Raw genomic sequence first — 27,522 nt, forward strand, 5'->3', positions numbered from 1 at the left:
GAAATAGGCAAGAAGTATACGGATGGAAACACAAAGGCCCGAGAACGTGACAGTGACAGGCTGACAATACACAGCAAGGAGGAAATGATTTATTTAGGAAATTCTCACGACTCCAGAACACCTCTGCAAATCGTTTAACAGAATTTCCTCCTTGTCGAATGCAGATCACATGTCGTTGGGAGGTCTCGGCGACAGCTTCTACGAGTACCTGCTGAAAGCCTGGATTCAGTCTGGTAAGGAGGACGTCGAGGCGCGTCAGATGTACGACGAAGCGATCGCAGCGATAGAGCAACACATGATCAAAACATCACCTGGAAAGCTGCTGTACGTGTCAGACCTGAAATACGACAGGCTGGAGCATAAAATGGGGCATTTGGCCTGTTTCGCTGGTGAGTCTGTTTCCATTTCTCGTGACTAAAAAGTCAAGTATCTATGTAATATTAGAAGATATAGAAATGATTGAAAGATAAATACACTTTATAATATCTAGAAGATGAAACGAGTCTTTAATTAGGTTTCATTTTTCTAATGTTGCGTATAAAACTAAAAATTTTCATAAATGTCTACTCATGAGATTTTATTCTAATGATATTAATTAAGTGAATTCTTGGAATTAACTTTGAAGATGTGTCAGTGTTATGATTGTGAGAAACTTGGATTTATTTCCAGGTGGTATGTTCGCGCTGGGGGCCAAAACTCTGGATAATGAACAATCTGAAAAATATATGAACATTGCTGCTGGTTTGACCAACACGTGCCACGAGTCTTATGATCGAAGCAACACGAAGCTGGGGCCAGAAGCTTTCCATTTCATCGAGGGCAACGAGGCGAGGAGCTTGAAGAACGGCGAAAAGTATTACATCCTCCGACCGGAAGTACGTATCTTGACAGTGAATTTGAATACGAAATGTTTATACAATATTTATATAAGATGGCAACTTTTAACTACTTCAAACAGTAAAGCAAATATTGTTTATTCGATTCAGTGAGTACCAATTCAGTTTTTCAAAATTCTTTATTATTTTCTACAATCATTATTTCATTCTTTTTGCCAAACTGCTGAATCTGAACGTGTTCAAAGTGAAAGGTCATCAACCTTTGAAGTCGAAGTATTCAATCTGCTCGTTTTCACACGACTTGCACATCACAGGTTGCTCGGCAAATTCCGAGGTTAAATATTTTTCTTTCAGACGTTCGAATCGTACTTCGTGATGTGGCGGCTGACAAAGGACCCGAAATACCGCGAATGGGGATGGGAGGCGGTGCAGGCGTTGGAGAAATACTGTCGTGTTCCAGGAGGCTTCACTGGACTTCACAATGTTTACATGGTCGACCCGCCGCAGGACGATGTCCAGCAAAGCTACTTTTTCGCTGAAACGTTAAAGGTATGAACTTTTCAATGTGTACAGAGTAGAACACTAACGCTGGAACTGTCGATTACAGTGTTCTGTAACTGGAAAATACGAGACTATGAGTCATATTTTCGAAATATTAGCTTCAAAATTTTCAATCTTAATTCTGTATTCTGTTGGACTTGAGCATCATTCTAATCTCGTCTTTTAAGAAAAAAAGTTTCCCGGCTTAATTTGTCCTGTAGCCATAATCTTAAAATATGCCAATTTCTACTTTCGTAGCATCTATTATATTTTATTGGCATTAGCTTAATATGAGTAACCTATAAATTTACATAGATTTACAATGATATATTTTTTTCTAAATTAATTTCTGTGTTGTTAGCCCATTTTGATAACTTGCATAAAACATTAAATATGTAGTACTTTAGGTTCTTTAGCAGTTCTAACATTACTCCCCACTAAAATTGATTCTATCTAAGAATAATTCCTATTGACTATTTCTTAATAATACAGCAATACAATAATTCAAAAGCATATAAACTTCCAAGCTCTTCAAATCCCCATGACTCTTAATTATCCCTAGAATATGAGTATCATCAAATCACTTATTCATTATCTTCAAACTCTAGTTTCTCCTTCTCGCTCTAAATTATTAAATAAAACGTTCGTTCGATCTCTCTCTCAGACAACACCTACAACGAGGAAAATTTTTCCTTAACTTTGCAAACTCCGTAACGTTTAAAATTGCATTACTTTGAATAAGCAGCTTCATCGTTAACTTCCTTAAGGGAGAACGAAGCTTTTCACAATATTGCACAGTACGGGGCGATCGAACAATGTAGAAACAACTGTAAAATGTAACGAGAACACGAACCAGTAGTTACGACCCATAACAGGGGCGCGTTAAAAAGTTAATTAACTTATTAACGCATAGTTGATTGCTGACTGAATCCCACGGGACCTCGAGGGGTCTCGTTAAACCGAACCCTCCCCAACACTGTCGAGATATTTTAAAGCCCCTCAGGTTCTTGTAAATTATTTCCTCTCTACTATACATACTTCACACATAGTTTCGTCAGTACTAGAGCACCTGTCAACGTCAACTTTTCCTTGTTAATTCAACCTCGACGTGGAAATGTTCCCCCTTATCAGAAATTTACATATTCCTTCAAAGATAACGCGAAACATTCACATTTCTAGTCTGATTAGCCTGTGAGTCACAGTCGACAAATCCCTTAGTTCACGACAAGGTTGTATGCAAAGTGTTGCCTGCTTCTGTATTCAGTTTTGAAGCCTGCATACAAAAGAAGGATAAAGAATAGTTTGAAATTGAAATTTGTGTACTTGAGTACTGATAACTTATTTAATGTTTGGAAAACTGATGTATTTTGAAACGTTTTCTCAGTCTTTGAAAGGTTAATATTTAAGGGTCCTTTTTTTTTGCAAAATTGAACCTTCCTTTGTTCACCACTGCTGCGTTAAAAAAGGTTACGGTATGGGTTCAGAATTTTACTACAGAAATAAATTGTGGTTCAAGCATTTCCCAAATCCCCTAATTGAAACTCATACCCTATGCCTCTGCCTGAAAATTGTTCACCATATTTAAAAGTAAACTAATCCTCTGTACCGTTTAAGCAAAAAATATATTACGCTCTGACTCAAACGCATCGCCAGTTCCACTAGCCATAATCGTGAAAGAAATTGCGTAGAATTTTTCATAGTTAATTAACAACAATTTTTTGTCAGTCAAGAGTACCATTAAGAGTGGTATGAAAGTTGCTAACCAAATACGTTACGAGGTAGAAGGGGAACTTTTCGAATGAGGATTCCTAGCAATCACTGATTGGTGAGGAATTTCCCATTCCATTCGAAAAGTTCCCTCTCTACCTCATGACGTCATCAGGCAGCAGGTTCACGCCATCCTTCATTACCATAAAGCATTCTCAGTTATACTGCCTCTCAGACATTCAGTAACTTAGTTGAGACCTACTGAAGTGGCGTGCTGTGCAATACCATTGTGTGTGTAAGTCGCTGAATGTGTTATCTGCTGCTTAGTTCAGGGCTGCATTTTATTTGACCACCTTTATTTTCCTAGCCCCCTCATAGTTCCAAAGACCTCGTTTGATCAGTGCTACTCTAGGATTCCAAAGAACTAGTAACATTCCTGTACCATTCCTAGGCGCTTGACGTGCCATCGAGACATTCATTGTCAGAGGCGTAAGAAAGTTGAATCCCAGCTGTTTCTATGAAGACACTATAATATATATCTGCGTAGTAGTGGTAATATTTTTGGAAGTTTATGGAAATACAGATATGCATGTGTTAGGAATAAATTACTAAGAATGATTCAGAGAAGCTAGAATTTATGAAATTTACTTAGTGAATTACAGATGCATCTAATTAAAGAATCAAAGCGACACTTCAAAGTGTCTTCAGTGGCACTATAGAGATGTCGTGATAAACCATCTGTGAACAGTCGCTGACACACCACTCTGTTTTTGCTTCCAGTACCTCTACCTGCTGTTCAGCGACGACGACCTCATAAACCTTGACGAATGGGTGTTCAACTCCGAGGCCCACATGCTTCCCATCAGGGGTAACCCCCTGTACCGGCCAGCTCCGTCTTTATAATTCGAACCGAAGCCTCGCAGTTCTATAGAGCGCCGCGGCGACGACGCAACAAGACTGTCGTAGGAATTCATACCATCAAGAATCAGCCGTCAGCCGCGGACGAGGACTTCGAGACGGGAGAAGGGAGAAACCAAAAACAGAAAGAGAATAAAATAATAGTTCACCGGGAGGAGAGGAAGAAGGAGGAAGAAAAAGTTGACAAGTGCACGGCAGGGTAAAGTGGACGTTCGAAAACGAGACGTACAATCGAAGTTGTACACCGTGTTTGCGTTCACATAAAGACAGTGAGGCGCGACAGATAAGCGAGTCAGTAGAGGAGCCGAGTGACAACGTGGCGGCTTGTCTCGAGACTGAGCACGTGTCGTCGCGCGGTTGATACAGTTAAATAATTATTTTAGGTAAAAAAAAAAAGGAGAATCGTGGTGACAAGAGGACGTGGAGATAACGAACGTTATTTAAGCAACACACGTTGTTCACGTACGTGTTTTGTAAATAGCGAAAAAGGAGCGAGTGTGTGAGGATCTAATTGTGAACGAGGGAGAAAGTGCGAATGCGAGAACGGATTTCGAATAGAGAGATTAGAGAGAGTGGAGATTTACTCTTTGCCCGAGTACGAGCGCGCTTCGCCCCTTTTCTTTTTTCGCGATGGAAAACGGTACAACCTCCTGGAATCATTCGATACGGGAATTCAAACCAAATAACGTTCAGTCGGATTTAATGGTGATTAAGGTAACAATACAGGGTGATTCAAGATTGAGGGACTGCAGGTGAAGAAGAATGAAGAACACGTTTTGTAATTAATAAATATGTAAGCCCTTCTCCCTTTATTTTCAGTTTTCAGGACCAGCTGCTCGCCATACACTGACTATCAATCACCACACACGTTCTCAATACAAACATGGCAGAATAATTTCACAGCAATACAGATATCTTCGTGATTAGGTCGCCTTGTAAGTAACACCATTTCTCGCTTGACACTTATCTGAAAACTAGGAATTTTTTCTAAATAGAAATTCAAAAATTATCTAAAGTATCTAATAATTAAATATTCGTAGTAGGGAATGTAGTTGAGGACAGGTTTATATTTATTAAACAAAGAAATGTTTTCTTCGTTACTCTGAACACTACCAAGTGACCCATAGTTTTGGATCACCCTGTAGTTTCCAGGATTAAGCGGTGTTTCTCTTTTTCTTCTTCCTTCCGTTCGAGCTTGAAAACGTGGCACACCGAAATCCCAATAAAGTAATTCCGTGATAAGGATAGTAACAATTGGTTCGGGGATGTTATTCGGGAAGCGTTGTAAAAAAATTACAGCAGGTTCGGTGAAGAGGAACATAGGATAATAAAAATCAGTCCTCCAGAAAACTCGATCGGTGGAGCCATGGCTCATGGTCGATCTCGATCGCTCATTGTTAATCTTTCGCCACTCTTCAGACTCCACCGAGGCGAACCTGTTCACGGTTTTTTCTAAGATTTTCTACTTTTGAATAACGATCACTTTGCCTCGAGAATCTCGGTAGCAAATTCCGCCAATGAAAATATTCGTTCGATCAAATGCGACCGTGTTGACGCGACTAATTTCTTCAGCGATCAAAGATACCAATAGAAAACGTGGAATTGTTCGTTAGCATCGATTTTATTAGAATTCTGAGATAAGTTAATACGTGAAGGGCTACTCTCTGCTCCCAGAATCTTTTCATCGATTACCTTACTTTTTCACTTGAGAGTTTCTCGAAGAATATTAATACACAAGGTAAAAGATATGAAATTTCTGACTTGTATATAAAGGTGCTATTAAGAGAATTGTAACGCAGGTATAGAATTTATGAAATAGGCTCTCTTCATTAATTTTCATTTAATACTCGCATTCTCGTGTAGCATTTCAATTATACTCGAGCTTAACACTTCTACTGCCACGTACCCACCCAAGGTGACACTCTCATTTACATAGCTGTGAATAATATTAGTACTCAGTATTTTTAACACAGTGGTCACTGAAAGAGGAGAGGAGAGACTTAATTAAAAACAGCTACAGGCAGTCCAAGTGTTAACGCTACGTTCTTCCACCGTGAAACTGTTACTGAGTGCGACAACTGTCACCAGTTCTTAATCAAACAGCCAGGTTCATCAGTTCAGGCATCCTCAAACAGCTTCCAGTTGCTCAACTAAACTTCAATCACGAGTGTCAATTAATTCCCCCAAATGAAACCTGCCAATGATCAATTAACCCTTTCACGCTACACTCAAGAACAAATATATTTATCTCTAGTGGGTGTGTGCAACATGGTCCTTGAACAGTCCTATTCCTTATAACCCAGAATCATCAAACTTCATATGAAGCTTCTCCTATCAACTGATAAAAAACTATCCCATAGAATCCCCAGTCCTCCCAAATAGCACACGACGTCTTAAAGACGTCTATTTTATGTCTCCTTCTTGTCTGAGCGTCTTAAAGATGTCCAAATTGTGTCTATAAGTGTTCTTATAAATGTCTTTGAAGACACTTTGAAAGACGCCTTTTGGACACAGGATATCTTTACTGGGTGTCTCTGAGACATTTTCGAGACGTCTCTGAGCTACATGGGCATGAAGGGGTTAATTCCAGCGATGAACTAAGCAGAGAGTCGCCCTTCGACCGTCGATTTGCGATCCCCGTTGCATCGATTCTCGCGTTCGATGACCTTCCTGTCTGGCCTGCTCGTCGCGGAAGGCTTTCGACCATCGATCGTCCCTACGCCCGCCATGGTTGCGGGATCAGCAGCCTCTCATCAAGAGTTTCCGGTGCAAGTCTACATGCGAGTCTTTTCCTTTGTGTGCTGAACGTGTCGAACGCTCGCGTTCACGGGCGAGCTAAATAGTTAAGAGGGGAAAGCAAAAGCAACGCGAGCCTGTCGCGTCCGTAGTTAATAAACGACGTAGCAGCTGATAAAACTAGCGTGTATATAAAGATTTAAAGGGAAAAAAAAGAAAGTCATATTCTATACGAGGTACGAGGCGTTAGAGCAGAGTTATAGTACTGGTGTAACTATATAGGCTTTGCAACGAACGTGAGAGTCTGCGTGTGTCTGTGCGTAAGTGTTGCTGAGAGATGTTTGTACATTTTAGCGAGACAGCCCTCTGTCGAACGGGACACGTTCGATTTGAATGCGTTTCGCGGTTGCTGTGAGGTTGCGCTTAATTGCGAGAAACGAGGCTTTGGTGGCTACCTGTTAACTGGGGGAGCACGAAGGGGAAGGTTCAAAGGTGATGGGAATTTCGTTGCCAGAATTTGGGATAGCGATACCTTGACTTATTTTATTTCGATTTAAGTGCATGTGAACTTGTGTTCACTATATTTTTTATGTTAGTGGAATTTTTGTGAGTCATTGAATCGGTGAGTTGAAGAACACTACAAATCTAAAATTAGACATTTTCAAATAGTTTCAAAATGATATCTGGATCTTAGGGCCAAAGTGTGTCTAGTCACACAGAAAACTAGTGGAGTAAGTACACTCTGGCTCTAGAGCCCAGACACGTAAAATGCACAGAACAAATACTCAAAATGTGGTTTTCGAACTTGTACTGTTCCTCAGTTCACCAATTCAGTGAAAGTCGTATCTCGATTTGCGTCGATTATTCTGGAACCAACTAGGAACTTCGAGGTATACTGTACTAGTATTCACAGGGCACGAGAGTAGTAGTGTTAAATTCCACGTGCAGTTTATTGCGAGTAAATTTAGCAGACTGTCAGCAGCCTTCCTGGTTAAGGAATGTCGTTCCTCAAGTTTCGTTGCAACTTGGAGGAATCGCTAAAGTGCCCAAGAACTTATTCAAAATTCTTCTAGACTCTTTTCAAAACGTTTAGTACACACTTCCCCAAAAAATTCGCCTAAAACAAGAGAAGCTATTTTTCTAAATTACTTCTATAATTCATGAATAATCAAAAATCAAGTCGCTGTTCAATGCTTCCTCCAGGATCCACTCAGAATTCCTTCAATTCAACGAAGTTCAGCACAACGCATAAAAAATAAATATATGAGAGAACTTAAGTGTTGAGTTTACAGAATTTGTTCACTAGTTAAATCGTTTCTCGCAATTGAATGTAGCATACATAGCGGGAGACTCAAAACGAGTTCCACTTTTTTGTCAAAAGGAGCGATCTCGCGAGATCTCCCGCGTCCACTCATCAAACAATCAATAAGTATCGCACTCATGGATGATTAAGACGGCCAGAAAGTTACTTAATAGAATTATACACGATACACATTGCCTCATGCCTTTGGTTCCTCCGAATGGCCCCTCAGGACCTCTTGAGCGTTCATCTCGGAACAGAAGCGAGGCGCACACCTACACGTACACATGGGAACACATTCATTTGCGTGCATCTATTTTTCTTCGACTTTTCTGTTAATGGAAGACGAAACGCTCGGAAGTGAGAGAAGAAGCGTTTTCCGATCCCTTTGCCATCGTCGCGATGGCTTCCTAGCGATTCGTTCGTCCCTCTAAATAATTGTAACTCTGTCGTTCGTAGACGTTTACTGTTACTGGCGTGATGAGACGATTCATTGACACACCTTCCATTCTCGTGTCGCGAAAGGAGCTTCGCTTGGGGCTTCGATCAGTTGAACAACAAACGAGGTGCCTGTGAAGCCTTCGAGATTATAACGAGCACGGAACTGCTCGAGACGTTTGGTTGAAGGTGGAAATATTTATTTACCAGAGTAGAGAATTGTACATAGATTCGTATAGTCGTCGACAGAGAGATCATTCGAGTGGTTGTTTCTGAAATTGAGATTTCGCTGGGACGATGTTCGATTCGACTAGTTCCGAGAAAATACTCTGAGAACTGGGTGACCAGAATGGTTCGGTTCTTTTCTTTCGTCACGATAGAAATCGATGTACAATTGGTTTTGCCGCGAGCATACTCACATCAGTAAAAAAAGCGAACCTTAGACGATTGTGTAAGAAAAGTAGCATGGAGGACGATAAGCAATGCTGATGACGGGGGATGAGGGGGAGGTTTTACGGTGACGAAGATTAGCAATGAAACGATTACTAGCCTATGCATATATTTGTGAATAGATATTTAATAATTTATTGTTAACTAGAGTATTTTATTTGAAGGATTTCATTAAACGGGGTTTTGGGTACCAATAATATCATTTTTTACGTCAGAGGGGGAGAGTGCGAGAAAGTGAGAGAGAGGGAGAGTAAGGAAGAGAGTGAAAGGAAGAGAGAAAGAGAGAGTGTGAGCGAGAGAAGAGAGAAGAGAGCGACAATTTGTACGTGCGCTTTTGTCAAAGAACCGAGAGAGTTAGAGAAGAATTTAGAAACTGTTTTTAGCTTTACTTACCTAATTTTTGTAAGCAGAGCGATACAGACACGCCAGAGAGAACGAAAAAGAAAAAATATATATTATATATTTATCGTTGGTCAGGAACGAGATGAAGAAAGGTGAATGAACAACTATATACTTGTAAATACAATACACGATTTAGTGATAACGGGGTTTTACTTTTAACAGCTTTATGTGATTATTACTTTGTCATGATCAGTGAAATAAATAAATGATGATACTTTACTCATGGCTAAATTTCATTTATCCAACTACCCAATGGACCAGTTTTTGCAGCATCAAACTTTATGGTAAGTAACACAGAATCTCGATAATTCTTAATAAATTATGCTTAAAAGGTACCAACCATGCAGACATCGAGGATCACATGAAATGGAGACAATCGACAGAAAATTTGTTAATTTGCTACCTCTTGGTTCCTAAAATTTAGTTGAAACTCTCTAAAGGTAATGCAGTAATTTTCATCCAAACCTAATTCCCTTAGCATTTTAAGCTTCCATAGAATCCACAAAAGTTCAGAGATACCTATCAAAGTCTCTACGATAATATACACTCACTCGTTAAGTCGAATGTTCAAAAGCTATTTCAGTAAAAATAAAAATTGGGAAAGCAGTCCACGCATAATTTTGCTTGTGTCTTCAAAAAGACAGCTAAATAGAGACAAGGTGCTAAATGTATGAATTATAAATTCCTAAGTAAACAATTGCTCCAGTTCCTCTGAGAGCCCGTATACAATAAAAGACACTTTCGTGCAATATCATTCAACGCTGACAACCACCTCGTCAAGCTCTAAGAGTCTCTCCAGAGGGGTTGGAAAATCCTCCAGCCACTAATGCTCGCATTTCTGATCCAACTTCGACCGCGAGCCTCTGTCGTCGCCGCGAGGAGGATACGAAAATATCGTGAGTCCTCGTCGCCACGCGGAGGCGCCGAGTCGTAGAAGGGGAAGAGATCGTCGACGACACCGTCGATGTCAGTGGAGTAGGTGGCGGAGGAAGAGCGAGAGGCGGACGAGGCTCGAAGCGAGACAGAGGATCAGAGGCTGAACCAGTCGCCCTCAAACAAGCGCTCTTCACGAACTTCCCAGCCGTGAATATGTCCAGCTCGACGCGTTGAATCCTCGCGAATATCCACCTCCTCGAAAGTGTCGGTTCCTCTCGACATCCTGGTGCAACATAGCGTTCGAGTGTCCTCTAGATCTCTCTTCCTGTTTGGACTCGCGGGGACGACGAAGGCTAGAAGTGAGACTGAGGACGTAGTGAATGTTGATCGATCTTTGATCATTGGTGATCTCTAGGGAAAGGTGACTGTTGTGACTCCACTGAAGGGTGGTCAGAATTGGAGAGTGTTGGATACTTTGGGGTGAAGTGGTGGATGGTGTTGGTATAGAGTTTGATGGGTTAAAAGTGACTCCATGTGATGGGTCAGTGATCCAAGGGATTCTTGGAATAGGTGATCTTGATGGTAAAGAAGGTTTGAAATTGTGGGAGGAAGATTGCTTTTATGGGGAAGGTTCAGAGGAAAAGTGGCGCGAAACAGTACCTGGTGAGAATTCATCCTTTGACAGTTTAAAAAAAATCAAAATTATACGTCTTTTGCTTCTTTTTAATTATGGGTATAGAAGATGATAGATAAAAAAGTAAAGTAAATTCTACTAAAATTAGAGCATTGTCTGATATACTTAAATACTAGCATAGAATAATAAACGAAAGCTTTGCTGTGCCTGAGTGTCATTTCTACTAAACTGTCAAAGGGTTAATTGACTAGCTCTCCTGACATTTGCTACAGGGTATTTAAAAACTGGATCAAATTTTCATACATTATCAGTGAAATTCATCAAGATCTCCATATCCTCAAACAATCCTAGGACTTTCGACCCCCACTCCACCTTCTCCCAACCATCAATCCTTCCATTCACCACAGCTTCAATTTTAACCCCCTTAATCCCTTCCTCAATCATAGTGTCTACTTCCTCTAGCATTTATTTCTTGTCAAAACCCCCAAGAAGTAAACATCGATTACCTTCATCAAAGAGACTGAAACGTCATCGGTCACCAAGAGGGTAGCATCACGTGACACAAAAGGTTCAAGGGTTTGGTGACCTGGAAGGGACGCAGGTAGCCGAGTGGGTACCGGAAGAGGAAGGGGTCCACCGAAATTAGTCGAGGCCCGACACCCGCGCGAGCATTACGCTGCTCTCCTCGAGTTCTCCAGTTTTTCCCTTCCTCGACGTGGTCGGTGCTATTATTGCAGTGCCGCCTAAATATAGGTAAGAGCGTACGCTTGACGCAAATCGAAAACAGAACCTGTGAACGTACGTTCGACTTTTTTATTTCGCCCTCGACGCGTACTGGAATCTTGCGCGCCTCCACACGCTCCGGCGGTTTTATTTGGGTGCCAGTGCTCGCGGGACGATCGACGCGATGAAGGAGTCGATATGGATCTTGGTCTCGGTCTGCGCACTAGGTGAGTCCACTTTGTTTCACTGTTTTTAATTGACATTAAGCCTAGACAGTTCAGTATGTGTAACTAAAGGTCGATCGCAGCCTTAACAACTGACCTGAAGTTTGAATAAATCGAATAAAATTCGAATAAATTAGAATTCTAAGTGTAATAAAATTTAAAATAGTTAGATCCTTGGAGAAAAATTTTAAAAAATTTTTTTGAAGTGTAGAAAAAATTTAAACCTAAACTCTGAATAATACAATGAATTCTAAAGTAGTAAATGATTAAGAATCTTAAAGAATTAAAATTCTAATAAATTAGAAATAGAAAAATTCCTAGAAAGTAGAATACTAAATAATGGAACTTTAAAATAATTAGAATTTCTGCTCCCATCCAAATAAAAGTCATTGAAAAAGCGTTTAAAAATTCGTTTTTCAATTTATTCTCAAAATTACAAAGTGTACTCTCAATTAGACTCAAACTTTCGCGGTCAACGTAACAATACAACAATGTCATTGTGCATCGTATAATGGCTTTAACAATACTACGAAAATACATCAAAAGGCACATGCATAAATGACAAGGTATTCGCCGTACAAATGAACCTTTAACAGTGGTAACGATTGCGTAACAGTGAATTTCAATTCTCGCCCACGAAAACGGTTGAACATAGTACCGAAGAGTTTACAATGAGCTGCTACACGAGTGCAATTAAGAGGCAACAATGGCTAGGTACGTGGGTCTTTGATGGTAAACAAAAATAGCCATGAAACATTTCGTATTCTTCATCACACTCTTCTGAATAATTTTAACAAGTCTTCATGAGTGAACGCATAATATCGTTGAAAAAGGAATAAAAAATGGGAGCCTGCTTCATTCGTTTGAAATACAGAACGTGTTTATAAACGATACATATTTAACCGTGCTCCACGTGTTAGCAAACTCGATGAATGTTAAGAACTTGAATGGCTTCTGGATGAAAGGATCTACGATAAACTGCGGCAACCAGCGACGTAAGCTCTGTAATTAATTAAACATGCTTCGTTCAGTACGTGGAACTAGGTTAAGACGCGTTTCGTTGATAAGTAACGATAAGATCGAGGATCTAAAGAAACTCGCCACATTTCCATATCATTCGTTAACTGCATTTTGAACGCGTTACATCTTTCACGTTTAATGTATGTAGCGCGCCATTAGTTCGCCGAAAAGTAATTTAAATTCAGTGGTATTTCATAGGCTTTTGATTCAAGTAAACATGCTTGCGTCGAATAGTAAAAGTATAGTTTCTTAATGCACGATGTGGAGTTGGCTTTTCAACTCGCGTGAAAGACACCGAATGACTCCAGTTTCGAAAATTTTAAGCAGAGTAAATTATCAGTAGAATTGCAGAATATCCACGTTTTAAGAAATTGTGTTATTAATAAATTAGAAATCGTGGGTGAAATAAGTAAAAATGTTGTCATATGTTTATCCACTTAAGTTAAGTAAATTTTAATACGTTTTATAGTAGAATTAACAATTATAGTAAACCAAATTTCTGCATAATATTCAGAAACTCTAGATATTTTATTAGAATCGCAAAATCGAGCTATCAATACCTTATTCTCGTGACAAATTTCGCTATGGAAGCTCGCTATAAACTAGAACAGACTTTGCTAACTAATTGCCAGAGTAAACGATGGAGACGAAGGCCATGGGGACACATTGTCGCACGATATCATCGACAGTAACAAATGTTAGCAAATCCAGCCTAAGATCCATCGTTGGACAAATCTAATTCTGCTACCAAATATTGACATTAAATTGGATCGCGATAACGTGAGACCAGTGGACAGACCGTTTCTGAACACAAAGTGTCGAAAACTAAGTTCCTGTTAGCGAACAAAAAGAGAATCTTTCAATAGATTTGACAGCCTTTTAATCTTTCAACAGGTCTATAAACTTAAAATGATTTTGAAATAATTTTCATAATTATCTTGAATAATCACCTGAAATGATTTTCGAAATTATCAAATTTTTTTGAAGTGAGAAATTCAAATTTCTTTTTAGACTCATAATTCTTGAAAATGCATAGGATAAAGTATTAGGTATAGATTATTACAGGATCCACTGTGAAATCTCTGACAGATCAACGTGTATACAATGCATGTCTAGACAACAACGGATCAAAGTAATCCGTCGCGACGATCAATTCGATGACAGATCGCCCCGCTGTAATGTTCAACGTTTGCGTATCTATAGGGTGCTCATAAACTACGCATACAAAGTGACAAACTATTCAATCTTGAGATGAGCCAAAGCCCAATGTAGTAACTCAAACCTTGAGCAAATCTGTATAAGACTCATATAATATACTTATCATGCTTTAGCACAATTTTCCTGATTTATAGTATATCATATTTAATAAAAAATTTAATATTCATAATGTAAAATCTGAAGTAGAAGTATTCTTTTGTACAGTGACAGTGTCTATTAAACTACTTTATATTTTCTGCAATAGAGCTTTGGTAATTCTTAAGGTGGGTCTACACTGCATGTTACATTCCAAAGTTGTATAACTTTTTAGAAAATATAAAAGAGATATATGTCCAAGAACTCTCTTTTTTGTTTTCTAAAAAGCTCTATAATTTTGTTATATCACATAGTGTAGACCCACCTTAAGAATTAGCAAAACTCTATTACAGAAAATATAAGATATTTCAATAATTACGATTAAGTACTTCTGTTTCAGGTTTCATATTCTAAATATAAAATTTGTATAGCATTATCCTATTTAATTTTCTAGAAAACGTCGACAGTATCAAGTCGTAAAGCTTCCTGCTAGGGTCACGGTGCCATTCAAGAAGACTGTTCATTTTTCACAGCTCGATCAGATCATCGGTCGGCTCGTCTGTCATTGCGAAATTGCACCGTTTGTCGCTTCTGCAAATGTCCCGCGCAAATCACGTACAAAGCTGCCCCTCGTCATCTGTCACACTTAGCGCGTATGTCATTTTTTAATAACGACGAAAACGCGACAGGTGTTTAACTACAGGAATGGTACACGTGCACCAAGTGTCAGAGGGTTCGAGTACTTCATTGGGTAAATGGCAAATGAAATCTTCCATTGTCAGGGGAGCGCGGAACTCGCGTGTACGACTACACCAAGGTGATCTATTCGTTGATAAAAGGTAATTGATAAAAAAATTAGAAGGACTTTTTATTTAGATTAAAATTAAATATGCATCTCATTTCTTAAATTCATTTTTCAGAAAAAAAGACACTGAAATATTTGCCAATGTTACTAGATAAATTGTGTTACTTTAATGGTATCAAATTATGTAAAAGTGATAGAAGGTAGTTATAGAAATCCATGAATAATAGATGCATAGAGGAACAATTAAGCCAATTTTGAGAACAAAAAATTGAATCTATATTTAAGTATCTATTGTAAATGTTGTCCATCGTCATTTATTATCATCTTAGGTAACCTCTCGCGATAAAACATCTGAAGTTTATCTATAGATTGGATATGGCCGGAGGTTATTAGCCAGTTAAGTTCAATGTTACATCCTCTCCAAGCGTTATAGAAGGTCTCAGCCCTCCCCAGTTATCTTTGACGTTGCTCAGATAATCTGTTATGATCACGTCACGTAGGTCCGTCGATATTGTTGTTTTATCGCTTCCGGGTATGTCGAGCAAGTGGTTGCAGTCATAGAAGTCAAACGTCTGCCATCATTATTTTACACCGTTCACCTGTTCAATTCTAGTGGTTCATGGATGACGTTCACTGCAAAATTGTATTTCAAGCTCACTGTCAGTTCGACTTGGAGTTCTTCACTTTAAAAAAAATGTTGCATCTACAAATCTTAAATTCAGTTTAGCTTATAGATATATCTACATTGCATTTAAGTAAAATAGAGTTATCTAGTTACTGCGATGATGAGTTTGAAAACTGTTATTTAGAGGTACCCATGCTCTATTTAATAATTGGACTGCCACGCGAAACACGTGCAGCATGTCATTTGTAAAGTCAATTTTAGTTGCGTACAAAATACTAGTTTGAATGAAATAGTAGTAGCAAACACATGGGTTATTATAATCTTGTAGCTTAATGGTTTATAGGTACAGTTATCTGTGCTTGAAACATATGGCCTCTATTTTGAATATGTCATTCTAACTGCGAGAGAAATTATCAGAGGAGGTTAATTTCAAATTCAAACTGTTTCTTCAATTTTTTATTTGTTGGTTCGTAGCATTTTTTCTGTTTTTTATGTCATATAAAATTCACCCCAACGATTGTCGATTCTGTGTAACAAAAATTTCCTCGTAAAATTTCATCACTCGCATAAGGGGTTACATCAGTTCCAATTTTAGAACGCCAGTCGTAGAAAAGAAATTCTTAGAGACAATTTTTCCAAAAAACCAAGCAGGCCTGTCAAGACGTGTATTTATATTTACACGCATAGTCACGCGTGTTCTCGGAAAAATTAAAATCTTTGAATGTGTCACACCCCAACCCAAAAGACAGAAAGGGGAAAAATATAGAAATACATTCAGTTCAAGTGAAAACGTGACACACTTATAAAATACACTTCTCGATAAAAGAATAACATATACAATGCTTTGAAATTGAGTTTAAAATTGTTTCTATAAACTTTTTTATGAAATTCCTTCTATGAGTATCACTTTTGCCCAACTGTTGCTTATAACAATTTATTCAAAAATAGTTTCTCACATTGATTCATTGTGCTCCAAACCAAATCAAAGATAAATGCATAAAGGAAATCCTCTGAGCCAACAGAACGAAACTGTTTCTCCAACATACATAAATAGCAGATGAAATCAATGACTAATGGAATTAAAATGCAGATCGAAATCGTAGCATTTCAGAGACTGCGAAAGGCTCGTCACTTGTCTATTAACTCCCGCGTGACACAATAAGATAAGCGAGTAAAACGAGGCAGAATAATTCAGCTAGGCGTCGTACACGAGGTTCCTAAAGTCTGACGCGAATTCATCATGCAGAAACCAAAATGTGCGCTGCACACATTACGTATTAAGCTCCCAGTGAAGTTAACTCGGCTCAGCTTGAATCTTTTATCTCGCTGTTTATCTGGTCCCCGACGTAGAGCCGACTCGAAATTTATTTCTCGTGCCGCGTCAACGACGCGTGTAAATGCAATAATACATGATGGAAATGTGGTAAAGTTTGATCGCGACGCATGAATCGGCTTGGCGAGGGTTGAGATCCAAATGACTAAGCCTCTTTTAAATATAACAGAACGCATTTAGATTCGGAGAATGTTGAACAGTTTTTATTTCTTAAATTTCGATGCACTGGGTGATAAAACGATGTACAGCGTCTTTAAAAAATGAAAAGAGAATTTAATGTCGATTATTTGTGGAATACTCTGGTGTGATACAAAATGAAATAGTTACTTAATATTTACTGAAATTCGTTAATGCAGTTTTATAGCAAACTGCACTATTTTATATCTAAAATAAGACGTAACTAAAAAATAATGAAATTTTGTTTCTGTGTGCCTGATATGTCTGACTTGAGACTTATTCTACTGGCTTTGCTGTGTCTGACCCAGTTAATGCACGGCAGTAGAATAAGTCCCGAGTCAGACATATTTCACAGGAATTTGAAGCATTTTCTCAGCAATTAACATATGGAATCAGAATCAATGTTTAAAATTTTTATTACCTGTTGTTGGACAGTGTATATTCCAAACTTAATTTAGGGAAAAATTAGGGAATTGCATATAAATCTATGACTCTTTTACATGACTGTTCATCCTGTAATACTTCCAGTGAATTAATCATATTGTGTTGCTTTCTTTTGTCTTTGTAGTTGAAGCAGATGGTGACGATTCTTAAAAATAAATATACTACAGATTTGACACCTTTTACTATATTCAGAACGAGCGTCCCTGCATTCGTCGTACGAAGATTAAGTGCTGATTCTGATTCCACACATTTCCAGAAAAATGCTTGAAATTTCTGTAAAATGTGTCTGACTTGGGACTTATTCTACTGCCGTGCATTAGCTGCATTACATCCTGTATAATAACTACATAATTCCAGTTCTGCCTCAGACATCAAAGGCTCATTAACGCGCATGCAAGTGCACATTAATCCCATTAAAAACCTCGCGAACATCTTCATACAGAACTCCCTTTATACGATTCGTTTGAAACGCAGTATGGCAGCTGGAGCTTCTCATAGACAGATCTCTGTCGGTTCGAACGTTCATTGGTTGTATTTCCGTTCTAAAAACAAGGAACAGATTAGAGATTGCACGTGGTCGGGATGAAACGCGTAGCTCACTCGAGACAGTTTCAATTTTAGCATGTCGGAGATTGCCAGCGATTATGACACAGCAGGATCGTAACGAAACAGTTAAGAGTAGTCGTACAATGATGTATTTCTCGATATTGCAATTTGGGATACTAAGATTATCGATTAGAATCATTTCCACAAATTATGCACAATTGCACGATTAAATTAAGCATCCATAATCTCTTATCTCCAATCGAGAGGAAGGCTCACAGCTGACTATATTGTATCGCGAAATAATTCAATAACACTCAGGGAGGATTGCCTCGAAATGGTTACTAGAAGGCAATAAAAAGTCGAATTTATTGAACACGTGGAGACAGTTATGTCACGGAATGCATTGTCGAGTCAAGTGCATGCTTGACCCACAGTGATGCAGGAATAAGTTTCAAGCGCCAGCCTGCTCGCGAACTTCTGTTATTTATAGCACCTGGCTAACTGTCTCATCTTGGGTGGGTTCATTGTACAATCAAATTCAGATTTTACGTCCGCGTGCTACGTAATGCACATCACTTGCCGCGATCATGAAATCTTCATCACAACATGCTTTTCTTCAGTTTATTTCGCGAGTTCTATGTTCGAGTGTCTGGAGCAATAAAATCCTTTCTGTAGATTATTAGAGTCTGTAAAGAATATTCGATAACAGGTATCAGAAATTGTTTTAGGGATAATTCTGCATGGCAAATGATGACGAAAATTAAGAATAATTAAATTGTGTTTAAGACTTGTTTTCAGAGTTAATTAATTATTGAGGAGAGGACTAGAATTTGTGTGAAATGTGTCTGATTTGGGACTTATTCTACTGCCTGGTTATAGTAACTAGATCAGACATAAAGAAATCAATAGAATAAGTCTTAACTAAGCAAAGGGAAATCAGTAGAATAAATCACTAGTCAGACACAGAGAAACCAGTGGAATAAGTTACGAGTCAGATATCCTCCTCTGAAAGTCAGTCCCTGTCGAAACAATTTCTGATATTTCTTAAAATAATTGCATCATTTAATAAAATGTCATAGCAGCTTAGAGTAACCATAGGAAAAGTTCACAGACACCCGCCGATCATGCGAAATGCGCTCAAGGCTATGAAGTTACAAATTCGTTAGTTTTGCGGCTGTTTACATGTGGATAGTTCACACAGCACGCAGACTCTGCGCTTGAAAGCAGTGTTAGCTCGACTGGCAAAGCTGCTAGAAAGCTGGACCAACTATGTATAGTAAGCATACCGGAAATTCCTTTGAGAATGTGGATCTCGTAGGCATACAGCCACATGTGTGGACGTCTAATATAATTTGAGCGCTGGATACGTTTCAACATAATATAAATATTATTTATTACCCCTGGTCATTAACAGCAGTCGAGTACGCGAAAATAAATAAATTAGTTTGAAAGGAAAATATTTAAAAACAGGAACGATAGATAGAAATTTTTGAGAAATGTTTATTTAGACTGTTCTGGCTAATATCATTCTGTTTGAAAGAATTACAAGAATTCTTGTGTTTCAATTCTCAAGTTACATAATTAATTACTCATAGGAATGTACTTCGCATGATATACTATTAGTTCCTGCTAGTCATCGTGAGGAATTCAGGCGCACAGTATATAGAAGAGTCAGTCAGACTATTCAAAACAATCATCAGACAAAAATAGGTCCGTCTATTTTTGTGTATAAATAATTTAGTCCAGATGCCGCGACGTCATAATACGATTACTGTCACGCAGAAATGCTTCGAATCGGAACTGTGTCAATATCGAGATGTTTGTCTAATTTATTTCTGTATCATGTTACTCGTGTTTTTTGTCTGCTTTCATTTTCAGCGTGTATTTATTAATGCAGCCCTTCGTTAGGCTTCCCAAAAAAATTTCTAAAATCTTCAGAGCTTCGTAGAACGAAAGATAAAAAAATAGGGGAAATAAAATTAGATAATATTGCTGCAAATATACAAATATAGGACATAATTCATTCCTATAATTATTAAATTTTTATTCAGCAAATTTATGTTATACCTTTATAAAGAAAAAAAAAAAATCATTTATATTTTTCCTATTCATATAAAACTAATCCCAATGTCATGCATAAGAATGAAAGACCATCATTACCCAGGATGTTCAGCGACAGGTGTCAGACGAATCAGTAGAATGAGACTTGAGTCAGACATATTTCACGCATACATATTTTTGGCGTTTTCTCAACAATTAATGATTCAGAAACCGAAGCTTGAAACATGACTTGCATTTATCTTTATTTTCATATTATCACCCTTTAAAATTCCTTACACCACCCTCTACAATAATCATAAAATATGCTTGAAATTTCTCAAAAATAAGCTAAAAAATTCATGATCAGATGATCTTTGGTATCCTACGAACGAGTACAGAAGTGGGGGTGACGAATAGAGAGGGTAGGTCGATAGTGGTATCGGAAAATAAAAGCAAACAGTGAGCAGGGCCACAGCTGTCAAGGGGAGCCAGAACGCGGCGGTAACCCCTTCGAGTTGTAAAATCGAAAATTTCTCCCACCTCCACCTCGACCCTCTGTAATGTTAATGAGTAGCAAATTATCGGAAAAGAGAGCAGCTGACGTAGCAGGCTGTCATACGGCAGACAGAGGTTCGCAGGACCACTTTCGGTCGCACTTTCACCCTCCATCGACTTTCCCTTTCCAGTCGCCTATCTCGAAATTCGATATGCTGACTGCATTCAAGATTCTTGTTAATGATATTCTTGCTTCATTTAGAACATCCCGAGAACCTGCGCCATGAAAATATCGAAGGCACGATATCGAGGGCGGCTCTGATCGATTGCCACCCACTCCTTGTAGCTTCGGCCCTTTTTACACTTCACTGATGAGCTCTTGATGCACTGCAACCCTGCGTTAAGCTCCTGAAAATTATAATTTCTTTCGATATTTCATGCACCGAGCTTCGAAGGGGGTGTATAATAGAAAATTTAATCTGCGTCGTGAGAAAATATTTTGTGATCGATTTTATGCAATTATGGAAATGGAGGAGTGGAAAAGTCTCGTATTACGATCAGTCTTGTATAGGGAAATATTTATGATTGTAAGTCAAAATTCCGTAAATGAGATGTTTTATTAAAAAACTGAATTTATGGCTTAAAGGGAGTCTATAAAATAAAATTCATTTTTTATAGAAGTTGACAAATAATTACAGAACGAGATTAGTAGCTAACTATTTTTCATATTTCGAATGTTTTTCAATATTATATTAAAGCAGTCTGGCGATTACAATAAGATAATTAAAATTCGAAGCTTTGTCCATTAATATTTCAAAAATCGAAATATTTCATTTACATTCTTTTTCGTCACAACGACAGACACATATACCTTCATGTATATACTATACAGATATGAAGGTTTATTATACCTCGGCTTTGTTCCCACAATAAATTCGAGGTCCTTATCAGAGACCTGTGGTAGGGGTTGAAAGGCAAGGCTCGTATTGCCCCCCGTGTCAGTACGAAAAAGGTCACGGTCGAGGAAAGTTGTGTCACATTTTACTCCGTGTCGATTATCGTTCATATTAATAGTGCTACGTAGCAAAATGCTATTAAACTTTCAGCGTGTGTCCCTCCTTCGTGGCTTAGAAATAAATATCGAATAAGTAGCGTACAGAGATAGAGTACTATAACGCGTGATCATCGAAGTGTACCTCCTCTACTCTCCTACGATCCTGAGAAGTTGGTGGCGCCACGTGATCAAACGAGAAAGCAAACGAGACAAGTGTGGAAGGGGTGTGAACGTGCGACATGTCAGACGGCAAGTAATTCAACTCTACTTAACTTTCAGACTTCTTATTCGCAACGAAACGGTAATGTTTTTTTAAAATACTTATTCTATATTCAAATTATTGTCTGCTCTCTTCAATATTCTTGTTATCTCGCGAAATAACAAGGTTTCTGTTCAGCAAATATAACTTGCCGATTTTTATAAATTCATTCAGCGATTCGAATTGATTCACTAAATTATGAGAAGATTTATTACTGAGATAGTACTTTTAACAGATATTGAAATTAATATTCTATTTTTTAAATATTGGTGTATCTCTAGTTGATCGTATTTTAAATTAAAAATTTTGAAAATGAATCTGTTGGTTCACACTGAAGTATAAAGACGAAGTAATAATAGAAATGAATTATTGATTTCAAAAAAGAAATATGAAAAAATGTTAGTATTTTAATTAGTGACATTTTGGTTAAGTTTTCAATGTTTAATTTCATTATAATTATAGTTTATAAGTAGGTTAAATGATTGTTAACCTGTATCTATGCCCTCGTAAAGTGCAAAAAGCTACTTGCTGTCATCAGGGGGCGTAGCTCAGATGGTAGAGCGCTCGCTTAGCATGCGAGAGGTACCGGGATCGATACCCGGCGCCTCCAAGTCTGATTTTTTATTTTCATAAATACTTTTTTTTATTCCAAACTGTATATAACTATTTTCTTCGACTATAACTAATATAAATGATACGAACATTCTTTAATTATATTCCAATCTTCATTTATAATTCTATATTTCATAAAATAAGTAGATAATTCTTTTATTTTAACGATTTCATAAACTAGTCTATGTAAAATGAAGTAAAGCTTTTATCTAGCCAATAATTAAACCTGTCTATTCCCACATATGAAATATCTCAAAATTCTATTAACTATTTTCATATCATTATTTTATTTGCACATCTCGTATTTATACTGTGAATCAGTATCTCTGGGCTTCACTGTACCTGTTACGGGTGAAAAACTCTGAATGAACATGGGGTTATGAACGCGTGAGTAAACGAGTAACTCGTAGTAAACTCGTAGTAGTATAGTAACTTTCACGAACACACGCAGGCCAGGTACGCGTTTAGGTGTTCACGAGGCTATCCTAAGCTCGTTTAGCACTCCTCTACCTCCGCGTCGAGTCTGTTCGCCTGTTGATTCTAAACCATCATTTACCAACAACCGGCAGAGAGATTGGTGCTGGTTCGACATCCACGTAACCCTCCTAATCCCCTTTCTAATCTTCACACTAGCCTTCGCTCCTACGCGGTCGAACCTGTTGAGTCAGTAGGCGTTATCGCTATTCTTTGACTCTTTCCAGTACATTTTGGTATAAAATTATCGGGTAATAGTATATTTATACAGAAAAAAAATATTGAAAATAATTTCTGCTCTTCTTGAACGTTGTCTGGTTAGAGATACTCTTGGTTCACACAGAACAGTGTTTCTCAACTTTTTCAAGTTCCTACTTGAAGTTGCTGAGATTGGCCAGATTTGCATTAAAATGTTTTTTTAAGAGGATTTTTAACACCTTGCAAAAGTCAGTATTCTAATCATTAATAGAATATTTCAGTGTGTTGCAAAATTGAAACTAAGTACTACAAATCTTTGTAATGAGATTTTCTGTATAAATAATTGCAAGTAGAAGTAACTTGAGAAAGACTTTCTGATCGACTTAGGTCCCCACCTAACACCTACCCCAAAATTTAATTTTCTTGTGTATATTCTAAAAACAAATTCTGTATTATTTGCATAATGATCTGCAGTCTACTCATCAACTGTGTATTTAGAATTTAGAGCAATATATCTAGACATGTAAAACAGTACAGAGGACACATATTTAGGATACACAGTATAGACAGACAAAGTATCAAGTAAACTACTTGTTACAATACATATCATCAGCTAATGAAATAAGTCTGCAACTCTCACTTCTTCAACCCTCTCCACAGAGACATAAGTTTCCATAAACGACAGTCTACTAATTACACATACTAATTACAAATTACCCAAAATTATCCATCAATATATCTAACAATTTCCATTTCACATGTTACTACCAATCTCAGATACAAATTCGTCTCTCCAAGCTCAACGCCTATTATAATTCAGAATCCAATCGAATCTCACCCCCTCTGGGTTGACCCCGTCAGCCTCAAGGAGGTCACAATAAAAGGAACAGCATTGTGTGCGGGCGTGACACGCCAACCCCCTTCACTCTCGTGTTCTCCTGTTGCTTCGCATGTTTTTTCTTTGTTCAACGTTTCAGAATTCACCACCCATTATTACCGACGCGTGTGTAGGTGCCTCGTGTTCTGGTGAACAGTGAAACCGCGCACACCCCACGCACTGCGTGTCGTACAACGCACAAAATCGAGCCAGCAGGTTCTGTAACCCTAATAATGCGTGGGCAGATAAGGTGACGTAATGTGCGTGTCACGCGCATACCTTGGCAACAAAAGACACGCTGCGTGTTGAGGTGGAAGAGAGCATTCGTGACGTGTATTTATAGATTAAAAAAGTAAGAAAATGATGTCAAGTGCGTGAAATAATAGAAGACGAAAAAATTGTTCCATAAAATAAATCTTGCTTCTTTAGGATTCAGTGAAAATTAGAAGAAAATAATAATTAGAAAAGAAACATTTACCTTTTTAAAATCATGTGCAACTCAAGAATGTACGTGAAAAAATCTTTCTTCTATATGAATCACAAAAAAATAAAAAAAAATAATTTAATAAAGTAAATGTTTCTTTTCTATTTAAGATCGTGTGCAACCCAAGAATACATGCATATAACAAAGAATGAAAAATTAAGATCGTAGATAGTGTTCGTAGCGTGCTTTTATAGATGTCGCGTGTACTTTGAAGAATTAGATTTTCGAGGAAAATTGATGTAGGTTTGTAATTGGAAAATTCTGAAGGATTGTTGTTCTTTTTAACGAGAATATTTCTAATATTTTAATTTTTTCATAGTACACCTAGGTTTTAAATAATTTAATCGCAATTTTCTTTCGCTTCTTCTGCAAAGGGGTGATCATCCCTGAATGAATCCTTCTTAATTAAAAGCGTTTTTCCTTGGAACTTCCTCGATCAGACACATGCAAAGAAAAAAATTTATTCAATACTAGAAGGACTGAAATTTCTCCTTAATCAAAGTATGTCATTTTATCTCAGCCATCTATTCTTCTTCCTCACTCCACCTTTTAAAAGTTTCCATTAGCCATTATTATTCTATGATTATAATCTTCCTCATCGACATACATTATTAACATTTAAAGTCTTATCTTTGAAACCTTACATACGGGTCCCTTTGACTCATCCAGTCCTCCTAATTCGAAAATTAAATAATAATTGTCTTGCTCATCTATTCAACACATAGAAGTAGTCTTATGTCCTATTCAATAGTATCTACATAGTATTAGATAGAAAAATTCGATCACAATCACGATCATAACTGTATTCGTTACTCATTCACAAGGCTTCCACTTCTACTTGCTATGATCAGCCGTACCAGGCGCGAAGGCGGTCTCCTTGGATTGCATTGCAAGCAATGCATCCTCAGGACACTCGTTATTTATGCGTTCCTTGCACAATTGGACCGCAGTCAGGCTTTGGCCTCGGCCCCCCAAAAAGGAGTAAAGGAGGAGTCAAAGGAGCGAGCCCAGAGATCATGCTTCCCCGATAACTCACGCTCGCAGAGTAGTGCGTGAGCCTAACCAGCCTGCGAAGCGTGCTTATGGCGAGACAACGTGCAAGCGTGTACAGTGTCGACTAAAAAGATCGTACTGCATCAACCTAACAGTTAGTCAATCGAGATTGCAGGGCTTTTAATTGAATGCTTGAAGGGATCGATAAATAGTGAATATAGAAAACTGATAATTATAAAAAATGAAAAAACAACAGTGAAGGATGCCATTAATTATTGATCATTATACTAATAATGTTTTATCTGATCTTCAGAGAAATCTGTAAATCTTTGTTTTTTCTAGACAGTATTTTACGTGGATTATTCTTATCTGATGTTGAAGAATTATTGTTATGGAAATAAATTTTTATTCTTCTTTTTTTTAATTGAAGGGGATTTGATATAGATATATTATGTTTTATTTAGACAAGGGTATTTCGATGCTCTTGCATGAAGGCAGTGAAGCAGTATACTTTTAATCGGCACTGTACATAATAAAGTGTGCGTACTCGCGTCCCCCAGACGTGTGTGTTTACATGTGGTACACATGGAAAGTGGTCGGACCCTTTGAACACTCCCTATGGGGTCTGATTCCTTGGTAAAGCCACGCATTGCCTTTCAAGCCCTTCATTCCTTCGTCCTTACGAAAGGTAATATATTATGTATATTTTTGTGTATTTTCTCCTTTAATGAGACGTGTCTTCACTACACAATCAGTCATATCAGTAAAGAAAGGAGTATTAACTACTATTGATCACACCATGGTGCCAGATATACAATAATTTATTTGAAAAAAATTGTCAGCACAAGAAATTATAATAATTTTGTGCCAAGTTCCACTGTCTATAAATATATAAAAATAATTACAGTGCTTTATCTTTTGAACAATTCTTTTATCAATGAAAATACAAAATGTAATGTATAATACCTACAGTCTTCCCTGTAACTAACGCTTTTTGCAACAGAATAATAAATAGGAAAATTCTATTTTTACTCATATTACGAAAAAGGGAGCAATTTCAAAGCATCAAAAAAAGAATTATTTAATATGAATAAATTAAATAAAAAATAGAATTTCCAAGTTCAGTCCTATATTGATCAAAAATTGGAAACAGAGCATGTTTCATAACAAATCAATTAACGTACCAAACTATTTTCACAGCAGAAAAAACAATTGCTTCCTTTCTCTATAAAGTCAATTAACAAACAAGAAGCATGCTATCGCGTGTTCGAGTTATGATGAACTCCTTCGATTTTACTTGCATCGAGCGGGAACGTTACTCCCACACCTCGACCTCCTTCGCCAGATGCTTTCCTGGTAAAAAATCTCGTTCTCTATTGTTCCACCCTAATTAATGCCTTGAACCGACGGCCTACGCCCCTTGTCAGTCCTCCAGCGCGCCCCTTTGCGTTATACGTTCCTACTACCTCACGCTGTCACTTATCCAATATCTGTAAACAAAAAATGGTCATTGACAATAGGTGGAGTAAGATGAATGGCGCTACGTGAGTACGTGCTCGCTTACGCTTTGCTGCGTGAATGTGAGTCACTGGGAGGAACTCACAATGAGATGGTATAGTAACTTTGACACTTTTTCTGGATTAAATTAATTTTTTTTATTCATTTTATGAATCGTATCGAGAGCTTTCGTTTAGTTAGTTCTCAAGAAATTTTAGGTGCTGTTAAATTTAACATGCAATTATGAATAGTGTTTGAAACAATTGGATTTTTACTGACTCTGTTAGAAATCTTGGTTTATGGTTGAAGATGTTAATAGATAAATTGATTTTTTTTGTATGTGGGAATAGACCTAGTTGGAAAGAATTTGTTGAGAAAGTTATGTGATCCATGATTATTTTCTCTACTAGAATGTCGATGTTTATGTAAATTTATATTTCTGGGAGGTGTCAGAAGAAGAGAATTACATAAAATTTTGACCCCTGTTTAAGGGATACTAAATATTTTAGTTT

General features: G+C 37.7%; 2 protein-coding genes, 1 long non-coding RNA gene and 1 other non-coding gene across 7 annotated transcripts in view; all 4 read left to right on the forward strand.

Moving 5' to 3' along the window:
• Positions 1-4,132, forward strand: part of Alpha-man-ia (alpha-Mannosidase class I a) — a 463,063-nt gene extending 458,931 nt beyond the window's left edge. Inside the window, exons 6-9 of the mRNA XM_076383857.1 lie at positions 165-389; positions 670-875; positions 1,191-1,385; positions 3,864-4,132. Coding sequence (XP_076239972.1) covers positions 165-389; positions 670-875; positions 1,191-1,385; positions 3,864-3,986 — 749 coding nt within the window. The 3' untranslated portion in view covers positions 3,987-4,132. The remainder of the gene's footprint in view (positions 1-164; positions 390-669; positions 876-1,190; positions 1,386-3,863) is intronic.
• A 77-nt stretch (positions 4,133-4,209) lies between these two features.
• LOC143182672 (uncharacterized) lies at positions 4,210-6,536 on the forward strand. Its single transcript, XR_013002509.1, has 2 exons — positions 4,210-4,715; positions 4,821-6,536. It is a non-coding gene; the product is annotated as an uncharacterized LOC143182672 (long non-coding RNA).
• Positions 6,537-11,474: 4,938 nt separating this feature from the next.
• Positions 11,475-27,522, forward strand: part of LOC143182222 (xaa-Pro aminopeptidase 1) — a 39,180-nt gene continuing 23,132 nt past the window's right edge. For 3 of the 4 annotated variants that reach the window (XR_013002407.1, XM_076383102.1, XM_076383103.1), the window contains exon 1: positions 11,655-11,787. Coding sequence is in view for 3 of the 4 variants with exons in the window: in XM_076383102.1 (XP_076239217.1) it covers positions 11,745-11,787 (43 nt within the window). In the remaining variant the exon portion in view is untranslated. Of the gene's footprint in view, positions 11,591-11,654; positions 11,788-27,522 lie in introns of those variants that run through there. The other variant, XM_076383101.1, reaches the window with a different exon arrangement.
• Positions 22,413-22,485, forward strand: Trnaa-agc (transfer RNA alanine (anticodon AGC)). Its single transcript has one exon. It is a non-coding gene; the product is annotated as a tRNA-Ala (tRNA).

The sequence above is a fragment of the Calliopsis andreniformis genome, chromosome 8, assembly GCF_051401765.1.
Source record: "Calliopsis andreniformis isolate RMS-2024a chromosome 8, iyCalAndr_principal, whole genome shotgun sequence".
NCBI classification, from domain to species: domain Eukaryota; kingdom Metazoa; phylum Arthropoda; class Insecta; order Hymenoptera; family Andrenidae; genus Calliopsis; species Calliopsis andreniformis.